At 43.5% G+C, this 14,858-nt stretch overlaps 1 protein-coding gene across 1 annotated transcript in view; it reads right to left on the bottom strand.

Annotated features, from left to right (window-relative positions):
* Positions 1 to 14,858, bottom strand: part of FAM107A (family with sequence similarity 107 member A) — a 132,533-nt gene that overhangs the window by 42,561 nt on the left and 75,114 nt on the right. The window contains exon 2 of the mRNA XM_036739167.1: positions 7,322 to 7,385. Coding sequence (XP_036595062.1) covers positions 7,322 to 7,385 — 64 coding nt within the window. The remainder of the gene's footprint in view (positions 1 to 7,321; positions 7,386 to 14,858) is intronic.

Raw genomic sequence — 14,858 nt, 5'->3', positions numbered from 1 at the left:
ACACCTCCTGGCTGTCTCTGCTGTCTGTGGTAGCTGATGGCTCGCTGGGTGGAGTTTGTGTTGATGTAAATAGATACAAGTATCTTGTTTTTAAATACATGCTCTTTGTGTACATGTAGTTCAGCTGTGTGACCCTGGGCAAGTCACTTAACCTCTTAGCTCATTTCTCATTTGTAAAATGGGGAATAATGGCACTTGCATCACAGGTCTGTTGTGAGGATCAAACAGATAACATATAACTTTGCAAACCTTAAATGCTAAGTGCTAGCTGTTATTATCTCCCCAAAGATTCCGAGTGGAAGCTTCTTGAGAACAGGGCCCCTTCCTTCCTTCCTTCCTTCCTTCTCCTTCCTTCCTTCCTTCCTTCCTTCCTTCCTTCCTTCCTTCTTTCCTTCTTTCTTTCTTCCTTCCTCCTCTTCCTTCCTTCCTTCCTTCCTCCTTCTTCCCTCCTCCCTTCTCTCCTTCCCTCCTTCCTTCCTTCCTTCCTTCCTTCCTTCCTTCCTTCCTTCCTTCCTTCCTTCCTTCCTTCCTTCCTTCCTTTCTTCCTTCTTCTATAGCCCCATAGCTAGCATAATGCTGGCACATAGTAGGTGCTTAATAAATGCTGTTGTTGATGATTGAGTGGGGGCAGGGCAGGCAAGATAAAGTCATTTGACATCCAAACTTCACAGCCAGTACAATGTAAGTACAACGTAAGCTCCTTGAGGACGGGATGGTTTCATCTCTTGTCTTTGTATCTCTCCACCCCGCCCCCCAACCTAGCACTCGGCCTGGCAGTTAATGCACTTTGGTTGAATTGAATTATTGGTGCCTCAGGAGTGAAGGAGGCGCTTCTGCCTGGAGCCATAGTAAATGGAACAACTATTTCCCAGGTTGTCCCCTTCCTCCTCAAGGTCAGAACTTTGAGAGTTTTGTAGGGCATTCTGAAGCTGAGAGCCCTTAGTAGCTTGGTAGAGAGTCAAGAAGCTTTCTTCCCAATCATCAGGGTCATGCCCCTGGGAAGGCTTCTTCTCAAGAACAGGGCCCACATATCAAATAACAATTCAACATTTATAAGCCCCTATGGTATGCCCGTTAGAATGTGAGCTTCCTTAGGGCAGGGACTATCTTCCTTCTTGAATTTGTATTTCCAACACTTAGCATAGTGCCTGGCACATAGTACGAATTTAATAAATGCTTGTTGACTGACTGATCCTGGGCGTTGTACTAGGCATTAAGGACATAAAACAAATGGCCCCTGCCCTCCAGGAGCATCTATTATCCTAGGTCAGCCACTCAACCCAGCATGGGATACACAGCCATCTTGTGTCTCTAGGTCTTTGTTCCTTATAGGAGGCTGGACCCTGTAGATCCTTTGAGCTCTATGATTCCAAGACCAGCTTGGGACACTCAGGGGTTCTTCATGAGTGCACATGGCCAGATGACTTCATGAACCCCTCTTACAATGACAAAGTCTGGAAAGCACTCAGGCCAGGGAGATCTGCTTAAAGAACTCTTTTCATGTCCCAGAAAGGCCATTTCTCCAATTCACCCTTGAATGGGCGGTAGCCTGAGCATCTTAATTAGCTGGTTGTAAATCTAAACCCTGGCTGCCATATTGGGGCTCCTCAGAGTGTGGTAGCTGCTTTGGGAAAGCTGGCAGTCTTTCCTCATAGATCTTAAGGGTTTAAGGGTCGTAGATATAGAACCAAAAAGGAACTTAGAGGCCATCAGACCCAACCACCTTATTTTACAGATGAAGAAACTGAGGCCCAGAGAGTTGACTGGCTTGCTCAAGATCATGTAGCTAGAAAGTATTTTCTATTTCTCTGGGGCCAGAGTTTGGGGGGGAGGGGTGGGAAAACTAGGATCTTCTGGATTCCAGCCATGGAACTGCCAAACTGATATCATTAAAGCAAGAGCCCGACCATATCAGAACTTTGCTCAGGAGGCATCAGTGGTTTCCTATTGTCTTCAGATAAAACACAAACTCTTCTGTTTGGCATTTGAATCATATTCCTCCCTATAATGGAACCCATATACCTGTCAAAATGGCCAATGGATGGTTCTATCTTCTACCTCCTTGCCTTGGCATAGGTTGCTTTTATTCTGGAATGTTCTCGCTTCACTTCTTGGAATACCTGCCTCCCTTCACAGGGCGTCATACATCCACGGCCAGAAGGGACTTAGAAGCCAGGTAGCCCAATTCATTGGACCAGGGAGGAAACTGAGGCCCAGAAAGACATAGGGCTTGTCTAAGGTCACACAAGTAGGTAATTGGCAGAGGCAGGTCTTGACCTCAGGTCCTTAGGCTCCAACTTGAGCCCCTGTCCACTGTCCCAACTCCCTACCTTCAAAGAGTTTACTTTTGGGGAGACAATAGCTATAAACTAACATATGTATACATACATACATACATACATGCGTGCGTACATATATATCTATACACAATGGTGAGAGAGGAGCTCTGACAAATGGGGGAATCATGTTAAACGGCAGCACTTCATTTCTTTGGAATTAGCCAGGCAAGCCAACCATTCCAGGAAGTGAGGGTGGCCAGCCCCACCCCACGCCAGAAGGACAAACAGTCATCAGTCTGTCGAGTTCTGCTGGATCCCCTCTCTATCATTTTTGAAGATTAATTGTACTGGTGTCTTTCTGGGACATTGCCTACATTTCCCTGTTTCTCTTCCCTTTTCTCCTCCCAGAGATTCTTTATAACAAAGAATCTTTTAAAAGGAAGAGTAAGAACAAGAAAATTCTCAGCAAAGCAGATCGATACATCCCCAAATCTGACAACATATGCAAGGCTCTGGCCCCAGACCCTGACTGCCTCTTCTCCCACCTTTGCAAAGCTGGGAGTGGACTTCAGTGAATGGTGTAAAATTACAAAGAACAACTTGGTCCCAAGAAGAGAGAGGAGAAGACCCTGCCTCCAACAACAAGCTGCCCTTGATCTCACAGCTCTCCACTTTACCCTCTTTCTGTCTTCTTGGGTTCATGGAAACCTGGCTCCCCAGGGCAGGCTGCACCCCTTGCTGCCCTCTCCAGCATTGGGTGTTCTTCTCTTTCCCTCCCGGAACACTGAGCAGGAAGAGTCCCAGGCATTCTCCCTGCTCTTTCCATCTGCTTCCAAACTCTCCCCTGCCCCTCTCACCCAAGAACCTCTCTGCTCTGGGGGCTCAACCCCCCATCTTTACCACCTGCTCCAAATCTTTACTGAAGCAGGAAGGTTTGTCACAGCGGATCGAGCACTGGACTGGGAAATAGAAGACCTGAGTTCTAATCCTGCCTCAGACACTTGCTGGCTGGGTGGGCCCCAGCAAGCCGTTTACACTCTCTGAGCCTCAGTTTCCTCAACTGCAAAATAGGCATATTATAGCACCCACCTCCCAGAGTTATTGTGGGGGGAAAATGAGATCACATATGTAAAACCATTTGTAAATCCTTAAAGTGCCTTTAAAACATTAGCTGTTATGATATATTATAATATATTGTAATAATAATAATAGATGATGATGACAGTGGTGATGATGAGGTTGATAATGCACTGGTAGCACAGCAGACAGAAGGCCCTGTGTGGAGTCAGGAAGACAGGAGCTCAGTCACTGGCTGCGTGACCCTGGGTGAGTCACTTAACCTGTCTGCCTCAGTTTCCTCAACTGTAAAATAGAGATAATAATAACACCCACCTCCCAGGGTTGTTGGGAGGATCAAATGAGATAATGATTGTAAGCACTTAGTACAGTGCCTGGCACGTGGTAGGTGCTACAGAAATGCTATTCTTCTTCTTCTTCTTCTTCTTCTTCTTCTTCTTCTTCTTCCCTCTTACTTTCTCTTCTTCTTCTTTCTTCTTCTTCTTCTTCTTCTTCTTCTTCTTCTTCTTCTTCTTCTTCTTCTTTCCTCTTTCTCTTCTTCTTCTTCTTCTTCCCTCTTCCTCTTCCTCTTCTTCTTCTTCTTCTTCTTCTTCTTCTTCTTCTTCTTCTTCTTCTTCTTCCCTCTTCTTCATCTTCTTCTTCCTCCTCCTCTTCTTCTTCTTTCCTTTTCCTTTTCCTCTTCTTTCCTCTTCCTCCTCCTCCTCTTCCTCCTCCTCCTCCTCCTCCTCCTCTTCTTCTTCTTCTTCTTCTTCTTCTTCTTCTTCTTCTCCTTCTTCTTCTCTTCCTTCTCTACTATCCTTTAGGTCATGATCTCTCATGTCTCAGTAATGTAACTAGCATTTCTATAGCTTATACGGCTATATACCTGTGTGTATACATACATATATATATATATATATATACATATATATATATATATATACACACACACACACACACACACATATTTGTGTAGCTTATTTTAAGGTTTACATTGCCCTTTACATGTTATTCCCTCCTTACCACAATGCTGGGAGGTAGATGTCATGTAGGTAACTGGCTTATAAACTTCACATCTGGGGTCACATCCTCAGTCTCACCATCCCCGCCACTTGCACGACCGCCACAATCCTGCACTCTGAAATGTCTGTCTTCAATGTCAAGGGCCTCTCTACCTCTCTCTTTGCCTCATCCTCCTAACCCATTCTTCACCTTCACCATAACCTGGTGCAGGTACCTCCTTCCCCCAAATCTCCTCTACTCCAATCCTTCATCATAATGACTTTGTAATAGCTTTTATATATTTTCTCTTTACTTTTCTATCTCCCTTCTGTAGCTTTCGGCAAGAGCTATGGTGCAAGTTAAGTGCTCAGAGAAATTCAGATTTCCTTCAAGTTATTCTATGACCTTGGAATTCATGATGGTGGGATGGCTGGGGAGCAACAAAAGCTATTTTAGGGAGGGCGTGAACCTCAGTCAAGCACTTCTGAATCTTGGGAACGTCAGTGATGTCTTAGCAAGTAGAAAGAGAAAAGACAAAGAACTTGCCCCTCACAGAGAGCACACTAACTTTATTGTTAAGAGTCCTTGGAGGAAATGGGCCCACTATCAAGGTAGCTGGTGGTTGTCCTTCTCTGTCCTTTGGGCTGGCACCAGATTGTACTGGCTCTAGAGAACAGGTTGTTAAATTTTTGGTGTGGAGAACTGATTGTTAAATTTTCAGCGTGAGTGTTTATTTACATCTTGGATCAGCCAATGCTACACACCAGGGCTTCATTTATTCATTTGTTGGTTGTTCAGACTTAAGAAAGTGATGGGGAAAATGTTAACAATGCAGATTTCATTTAAATATATGTCATGTGCACAGTTTTTTCCTCCAGAGATTTGGTGGTTAAACATTTACCAGCATTCAAGTAAGACATTAAATCTTTTTTTGGAAGAGCAATGTATGTAGTCTGGACATGATACAATACTTAAAATTTGGTAATGAGCAGAAAAGAGATCAGAAAGTTAAAAGAGAAGCCAAAAAGCTACGAAGAACAAAATAGGATTGTGGCACCATTGGCTCAGAACAGGAAGGGGCCATAGTGATAGTCTAGTACAGCCTTCTCATTTTAGAGGAGGAAACTTAGGCCCAGAGAGGAGAAGAGCCTTGGCCAGGGGCACATGGCAGGAAGGGGCAGAGCTGGATTTGAATCCAGGTTTTCTTTCTACTATATCACAAACAGTTCTTGATGAGAAGAGAGAGGCAGTTGTAAGGCTTGAAAACCAGGAGGAAAAGAAAATACAAACATCTTGTCCCAATGACCCCTTGGACAGTGAAGTCCTCAGATCATTAGTGTAGACAGCTGGGAAGCTGGGATTAGAGGAAAAGCTGTCAAGCAGTCCGTGGGAGGAACACCAAGAAAGACACTGAACTTTAGCTTGAGATGGAAGATGGTACCAGGAGAAGCACAGAAAAAACTGGATTAACTGTATAGACCAGTGATCATCTTAATCTGACTCTAAGCATTCATGTTGAGAGACAGAGAGAGAGAAAAGAGAGAGAGAGAGAGAGAGAGACAGAGAGAGAGACAGAGAGTGATACATACACACACAGAGGCAGAGAGAGAGAGAGACAGACAGAGAGAGAGACAGAGAGAGAGACATAGAGAGACAGAGAGGCAGAGACAGAGACACAGAGACAGAGAGAGACAGAGACAGAGAGAGATACATACACACAGAGGCAGAGAGAGGGGAAGAGAGAGAGACAGAGAGAGAGACATAGAGAGACAGAGAGAGATAGAGAGACAGAGAGGCAGAGACAGAGACACAGAGACAGAGAGACAGAGACAGAGAGTGATACATACACACAGAGGCAGAGAGAGGGGAAGAGAGAGAGAGAGAGAGAGAGACAGAGAGAGAGAGAGAGAGAGAGAGAGAGAGAGAGAGAGAGAGAGAGAGACAGAGATAGAGAGACAGAGAGGCAGAGACAGAGACACAGAGACAGAGAGACAGAGACAGAGAGTGATACATACACACAGAGGCAGAGAGAGGGGAAGAGAGAGAGAGAGACAGACAGAGAGAGAGAGAGAGAGAGACAGAGAGACAGAGAGAGACAGAGTGACAGAGAGACAAAGAGACAGAAACAGACAGGCAGAGATGGTGATACACATAGAGACAGAGACAGAGAGAGAGACAGAGAGACAGAGAGACAGAGAAAGATACATATAGAGAGACAGAGAGAGACAGAGAGTGATACACACACGCAGATAGATAGATAGATAGAGAGAGAGAGAGAGAAACAGAAAGATGGAGAGACAGAAAGAAGGTTAGGGGGAGAAGAGAGAGACAGAGACAGACAGACAGAGACAAGATAGAGATGGACAGAGACAGAGACACACACAGACAGAGAGAGACAGAGATAGAAAAGGAGAGATAGAGAGAGCCAGAGAGTAGAGACAGAGGCAGAGAGAAGGCAGCCTGGTACAGAAGACAGAGAGCTAGCCTTGAAGTCAGGAAGTCCAGGGTTCAAATCCTGCCTCAGACTGATATTGGCTATTTGACCCTGTGCCAATCACTTAATCAATCTCCCAGTGCTCTAAGCAACTATCTAAGATCCTAAATTGTCCAGAAGGCACTGACTTGCATTGGTAGAAAGACTTTCCTTGCCTGGCAGTTTCCTCATACCAATGAAATCCAGCACCTATTCCTATAAAAGAGGAAAGTTTTCTCTGCATTTCTTAAATCGCATTATATCACAATAGAAGTTTTGAATAAAATCTCAGACTGAACTTACCCATCTCAGGCTCTGAAATTGAAAAAAAAAAACAGGCCCTAAATCAAGCGGGGAGCCAAAGGGGATCTCAGACAAGGCCCATTTTGAAAGGTCATGCACTCTTCTCGGGTGCCTTCCAAGGGATTAAACCTCTGAGCTGGGGAGAACAAGGTCACTCTCCTGGGCTCGCTGCCCTGGGTAACTCTAGATGGCTTTGTTTCTGACTTACCTGAGCCATTCATACTGTGTTTCCCATTTTCATTGTGAAACCTGGACTGAGGAGAATATTCTTTCTGCAAAAATAGAGAAAGAAAAATAAAATAGATGAATTGTTCTTGTGTGTGTCTGTGTGTGTGCGTACGCGTGTGTATACATGCACGTGTGTGTGCATGCACATGTGTGCACACGTGTATCGGTGTGCTGCAGGCTGTGGGAGGAGGAGGATGGGGGGCCGTTTGAGGGGAGACATGCAGGGTCTTCTTGAATCCTGCAGGCCCTGACTAATCCTTCCACTGTTCAGCTCCATCCAGAGATGGCTCTTTGAGAAGGAGAGGAGGGAGGGCTACTTCGGAAAATGAAGGTGATGCAAAGAAAAAAGATAGTAATAAAAATTATTTTTTAAAAGATGTCAGGCTGTACCCAGAGAATCACAGGGCCACTGATCCCAAGTCAGAAGGGATCTCAGAGCGTATGTAGAACAGCCCACTCAGGTTACAGCCGAGGAACCTGAAGCCAGGGAAGCTGGTCCAAGTTACGTGGCCAAGGTCATACGATAGTTGCCCTACTGCCTGGAGAACAAGGGAATCCTGTGGCAAAGTTCTTCCCCCCTCTCAGGGCCCCAAGGATGTCACTGCTCCCACAGAGCAGGCTTCACACACGGCTTCATTTCAGCAGGTCATTGATGGGAGCCACCCATCAATGTTCAATGCCTCAGTGTTCCTATGGGGCTTGACGGCCCAGAAGTTGAAAGATCGTAAGAGACCAAACAGGAGCAAGGTGACTCTAGTCAGGGATCTCTGGCTGTTGTATTCAGCACACAGCAGCAACCTGGAGAACTCACTTCAGCTAAACCTTCCAAATCTAGACGCGTCCATTTGGCAAAAAATACACAACTCTATCGATTGAACATGCTACTTAAAATGCCAGTTTGCACATCCTAGCAGGATCGAAGTTCCTTGGTCAAAATCAGAAAGAAAGTCCCGTCCATGCCAAGATATTCATGACAAAGAACTGGAAATGAAGTGGGTGCCAATGGATTGAGGAATGACTGAACCAATGGTGGTAAAACAATATAAGAGATTATTATTTTGCCTGTAAATATGAAAAATTCAGAGAAACATGGGAAAGACTTTATGAACTAATGCAGCCCGATGCAAACAGATCTAGGAAAACAATATACAAATTGACTATAATATTGTAAATGAGAAGAACAATCAAACCAAATGCTATGTTATTGTAATGGTTTATCTTGGCCCCCTAGAATAGGTGAGGAATGCATTGCCCTCGTTTCAGAGGTGGGGTGCTATGAGTATGGAATGTGGCATAGACCCTTAGGTTTAGTTACTATGTTGGTTGCTTTTCCTTAATTGTTTTCCTTTGTTATAAGAGAAGGATCCCTGGGGCCAGAAGTGGGAAGGGTTGGGGAAAGAGATAAATAATATAATATAATGTAATATAAAAACAAAAGGAATCAGTGAAAGTTTTGTTTTGTTTTTAAGAATGTAAGGTCCATCAGGGCAGGGACTACTTCATATCTATGTCTATGTCTATGTCTATGTCTATGTTGATCTCTCTCTCTCTCTCTCTCTCTCTCTCTTTCTCTCTCTCCCTTCCCTCCTCCTTTCCTCCTCTAGTCTTTATTATTGGAGCCTAACATCATGCCTTGCATACAATTGGTACTTTATAAATAACCGTTGGGTTGAATGGAGAGGGTAAAAGACACAGTAGAAAACATGGTAGAGACAGAAGCTAGGAAGATAGATGCTTGCCACCTTGCCTATGTTTTCCTTCTCTCTAGGTGATGATAGTGCCTAAGCAGGGCCTCTTCCCACCCCCAGTCTTATTTTGCATTTTCCAAATGGCCCTGGAAGGGCCTTCTTACTTGGTTATGGATTGGACTAGATGACCTCCTTTCCACTCAGAATTTTGATCACTCACTATACCAATGGGGAGAAGCCTCTTCAAACAAACATGGATGCTACTGAGCATTTCTGGCTTTGAAAGGAAGAACTGTGTATGGTAGATTTATATCCAGAAAGTGAAAGAGACATTTACTCACGAGAAGCATGGTATTGTAGATACAGAGCTGAAAGCTACCGTAGTTGGAAGTCATCTAACTCAACTCCCACATTTTGTAGATTAGGTAAATTAGGCAAACTGAGGCCAAGAGAGGTCAAGTGATTTGTTGAAGCTCACACAATGAATAAATAGTAGAATCAGGATTTGAATCTAGGTCCTCTGACCCCAGAGAGCAGCAAGGTGGTGGAGTGGATACAGTGCTGAGATTGGAGTCAAGAAGACTTATCTTTGTGAGTTCAAATCTGGCCTCAGACACTTACTAGCTGCATGATCTTGGGCAAGTCACTCAACTCTGTTTGCCTCAACTTCTCATTGTAAAATGTGCTGAAGAAGGAAGAGTCAGACATGACTGAAAACAACTGACCAATAATCTTTGACTCCAAAGTCAGCATTCCTTCTATTCTACCATATAGTAGACCAGAAGGGTCTTCAAGGACTTTGAAAGAGGGTGTGAGGCTGATGACTTTATGCAACTCTGCCTCACTTAAATCCAATTGATGAACAAGTCAAGATATCACCTGTGATGTCATTGGTCTTTAAAATCAGGAAGACCTTGCTTCAATCCCACCACTGACACATACTATCTGTGTGACTGTGGGCAGGTCATTTAACTTTTCAGTGCTCATGCAACTCTGAGATTATGAGCTTCAGAGCAAGTGCCAATCTGCATCAACAGAGAGTTTACTCACTGGAAATTCTCTAGACCAATGAAATAACCAGTCCAGTCTGGAAAAATAAATCCATCCCACTCTTCTTTCTGTTCAATTCTGGGCCCATTTGTGGCTCTAGTCTGTCTAAGATACATCTACTGATGGAACAGCTCCATGACTGTTCATTCAATGGGAAATTAGAAGGTAGCTTGGCAAAAATAGAAACAGCAGCAACCTGTGTAGACAATCGGTTCCAGTCTTGGCTTGGCCATTTCTTGCCCATGTGAGCCTGGGCAAGCTAAACTTAAGCTCTCTGCATTTTAGTTCCCTCAGTACTAAGATGAAAGGGTTGGTCTATATGACCTCTAGGGTCCAATCTAGTTCAAAGTCTATCATTCTGTGCTGGTGAAGGGCCTCAGGTTCATGCCATGTAAGAATCAAGTAAAGACACTGGGGAGGTATATTTCATATGGAGGAAAGAAGACTTAGGAGACACATGACAGACAGATAGATGTCTTCTAGTACTTGAAAGTCTGTTTCATGGAGGAGGGATTAGCTAGCATCACTATATCCATTGAGGAAGTCCTGGTTTGGCCAAAACACTGGAGCTTTTCGGTTTGCAGGTAGGCCAAGTTAAGAAGTATTTATAAAACACCTACTATGTGCCAGGCACTGTACTAAGCACTGGAGATACAAGGAAAGTCAAAAGATAGTCTCTGACTTCAAGAAGCTCACTCTTATGGGGAAGAGGATGATATGCAAACAACTATGTATAAATAAGCTATAGACAGGATAAATTGGAGATAATCAACAGAAGGAAGGTATTAGAATTAAGGGGGCTCAGGAAGGCTTCCTGGAGAAGGAGGGATTTTATCTAAAGGTAGTCAGGGAAACTGAGAGGTGGAGGTGAGGCTGGAGTGCATCCCAGGCATGGGGAACAGCCAGTGCAAGTGCCTGGAGCTGGGAGGTGGAGTCTCTTGTATGAAGAACTGCTGGTAGGTCAGTGGGATCACTAGGTCAGAGAGTAAATGGAAGAGAGCAAGGTATAAGAAGACTGGAAAGGTAGGAGGGGGCTAGCCCTTCATAAAGGACTTTAAAAGTCAAATAGAGGGTTTTGTAATTGTGGCTGTAGGCAATAGGGAGTCACTGGTGTTTAAAGAAGAGTACAGGTGACATGGTCATATTTGAGCTTTAGGAAGATCAATTTGACATCTGAGGGGAGGACTGTATCAGTGAGAGACTTATGGCGTTGTGGGGCTCACCAAGTGTGGTAGTCATGAAAGAGGAGAGAAGGGGCTGTATGTGAGAGATGTTACAAAGGTAGAATCAGTATGACCAGGAAATTGACTGGAGAGAGAGAGAAAGAGAGAGAGAGAGAGAGAGAGAGAGAGAGAGAGAGAGAGAGAGAGAGAGAGAATGAGAATGAGAATTGAAGATAACACCTGGATTGTGAGCCTGGGTGACGGTGAGGATTAGTGGTGCCCTTGACATTGACAGGAAAGTTAGGAAGAGGAGAGGGTTTGAGAAGTTCAATTTTGGACTTGTAAAATTTAGGATGTCTATGGGACATAGTTTGAGATGTCAAAAAATTAGCTGTAACCATGAGAATGGAGGTCAGGAGAGAGGTTAACATTGGATAAATAGGTTCAAGAATCATTTGCTTAGAGAATATACTTAGTTCATTGGTGCTAATGAGGCCACAAATAAAATATTAGAGAGAGAAGAGAAGAGGGTCCAGGACAGAGCCTTTCTTTCCTTATGCCAGTTGAAGGTAGGACATTCAGAAGAGGCAGGCAGATTTGGGTAGTAAACAGATGTCTAAGAATTGGATTTGGATTTCTAGACCATGGCCTAAATTATAGGCTCTTAGCTCAGGATGGAGTATTCATAAAGAGGTCTGTTTAAAATCTTTATCTAGAGACTAGAGAATCTGATCAAGATGGCTTTAAACTAAGAAGGAATGGGAGGGGGGAATTGAGAAGAGTAGATATAACATTGGACAAAGAATAGAAAATAGAAGACTATTAGCTTACAGGACATAATATCATGAGAGAATTAGATCCTTGGTGGTCCCTGGATATCTAGATACAAATGTATAAAGTATGGAAAAACAAATAGTTGGTGGTCTATGAATGTGATGGAACACTCTTATACCATGAAAACTATTAGATGATTTCAGAGAAATTTGTAAAGACATGTATGAATGGATGAAGTAGCAGGGCTTGGAGAACAATTGATACAATAATGAAAACATTGTAAAAATAAACAAGAGTGAAAGACTTAAGAACTCCGATCAATGCAATGTCCGATCTCAGTCCCAGAGGACTGACAATGAAATCTGCTACCCATTTCCAGCATCACTTAGCACAGTGCTTGGAACATAGTAGGCACTTCAAAAACGTTTGTTGACTTGATAGAGAAGTGATGGAATCAAGAAGCAAAATAAGACAGATGTTTTTGGACATGGCCATTGTGGGAATTTATTTGGTTTGACTATGTATACTTGTCAAAGGGGTTTTGTTTTTCTTTTTTTCCCCTATTAGTTGGGGATGTGATGATGGGACGGAAAATAAATGTATGTTAACTGAAAAAATAAAATGAAATTTAGAAAAATGAAGTATGGGTAATTAGTTAAAGGATATATTTAAAGATCTTAAGTGAAGCAGGAAAATCTGACATCATAGCTATCATTGAGTCTTGGTGGGAAAGGACAGAGAGCTAGAATATGGCTGCAGAAAGGGAATTCCTTGATCAAACAGAACAATAGAGAAGGTAGGTAGAGTAGAATTTTATATTAAGAAAATACATTCATATAGAGAAATCTGGGAACATGAAAGGGATGGAGGATAGAACATATTGGAGAACATTTGAGAATGAGTATGAAGTATAGGAGAAACAAAAAGTACGTGGTTAGGGACATATACTACAGACTGTCTGGACAGAAGAGGGGAAATTAGGTTTGTTTGGGAAATGCCACAAAATTGGCATGGCTGGCAACTTTCTAGACATTTGCTGTAACTCTCTCTCTCTCTCTCTCTCTCTCTCTCTCTCTCTCTCTCTGTCTCTTCACTCCACTTTCTCCACTTTCTCTGCTCTTTCTCTGTCTCTCTCACCTCTCTCCATTCTCTCTCTCTTTTTCTCTCTTCTCTCTCTCCACTTCCTCTCCTCTCTTTTTCTTTCTTCTTTCTCTCTGTCCCTCCCCTTCTCTCCTTTCTCTCTCTGTCCCTCCCCTTCTCTTTCTCTCTCTGTCCCTCCCTTTCTCTCCTTTCTCTTTCTCCTCTGTCTCTCCTCTTTCTCTCTCTTCTCTCTTTCTCTCCTTTTTGTTTCTCTCTCTTCTCTCCTTCCTCTTTCTTTTTCCTTCTCTCTCCTTTTCTTTCTCTCTCCTTTTTTCTTTTTCTTTCTCTCTCTTTTTCTCTCTCCCCCCTTCTCTCTACTTTCTCTTCTTATCTCTCTTCCCCCTCCCCCTTTTCCCCCAAAAGCAGAACCACTGATAAATCTGTAACTTGATTTACTGATAATTATTTCCTCAAAAGGTGGAAGTGACCATGACCTTGATATTTTGGGAATGAATTGGCTGTTGAAATAAAAATGCCAGGACCTTGGGAATGAGCCTCTGCTCCATCACAGAGTCCGTGAAATTGAGAGGAGAGGAGAAGTGGCCATAGGCTGACACTCACTCTAGACTTGAGGAGCATGGATTTCCAATGATTCATAGAAAGCATGGGTAGGATCCAACAATATTTCTGGAGAAGCTGGCCCAGGACGAATTGGAAGAATGAAATTTGGAGCCCCAAGCAGAAATTATTCTGATGAGGAGGAAAAATGGAAACTCTGTAAAGATAACTGCATATGCCCAAGGAACACATCCCAGGATCTTAGATTTAGATCTGGAAGGAGAGAGAGAGGGACATCATCAAATTCAACTCACCTCATTTTACAGACGAAGAAACTGAGTCTGAGAAAAGTCAAGTTACAGCTAGTAAGCAGCTGAGCCAGAATTAAAATTCAGACCTTCCTGACCCCAAGATCAGCCTCCTTTCCTCTGTAACATGTAGCTGCCCAAGTACTCAATTTTGAAGGACATAAGAGGGAAGCAAGGGTAATTCATGAGGATAATTGGTCCTACACCAGGAGCGCTAGTTCTCAGGCTTGCAGAGGTGGCCAAGGACAACCAAAAGCCCATTTTGAAGCTATGACAAAGGCAAGAAGAGTTGTCAGTATGGTGGCAGATGGGATGTTGATCATACAGGATAGAGAGAAGCCTGAATTCTACTCTGATTCAGTTTTCTCTTCTAAATGAGGACTTGATTAAAAAAAAAGATCTTAACAGGCTGTAGCATCTAGAGAAATGAAATTTAATGGAGATAAAGGTTAAGTTCCTCTTTTGGGTTGACCACAGCAACTCCACAAGAGGAGACACTTGGCTAGGGATCAAGAGTTGCTATCAATTTGGGGCTTTGAAGGACTCCATGTTGTCAGTGTATGCTGAAGGTAGTGTTCCACCTAAAGAGAGGTGCAGTGTCTGGGAGGAGGAAAGGGAGAACTTTCCCCTTTCCTGCCCCATCAGATTGCAGATAGAGAACCAGGTTCGATTTGGGGCACCACATTTTTGGAAGGATATTGATATGCTGGGGAGCATCTGGAAAAGGTTGATCAGGATGGCAAGAGTGCTGGGGGAAAACCTTATAGGATTAGGCAAAGGGACTGGAGATGTTTAGCCTGCAGAGGAAAGACAGTGTAGATACGAGAGGAGCCTTCCTGTATTTGAAGGGTTGATTTGTGAAGGAGGGATATCTCCTTCTGCCCAGCCCCAAGAGG

This window comes from Trichosurus vulpecula, chromosome 9, assembly GCF_011100635.1.
Source record: "Trichosurus vulpecula isolate mTriVul1 chromosome 9, mTriVul1.pri, whole genome shotgun sequence".
Taxonomy (NCBI): Eukaryota; Metazoa; Chordata; class Mammalia; order Diprotodontia; family Phalangeridae; genus Trichosurus; species Trichosurus vulpecula.
Note: the sequence above shows the minus strand (reverse complement) of the source record. Positions and strands in the feature narration are given on the sequence as shown.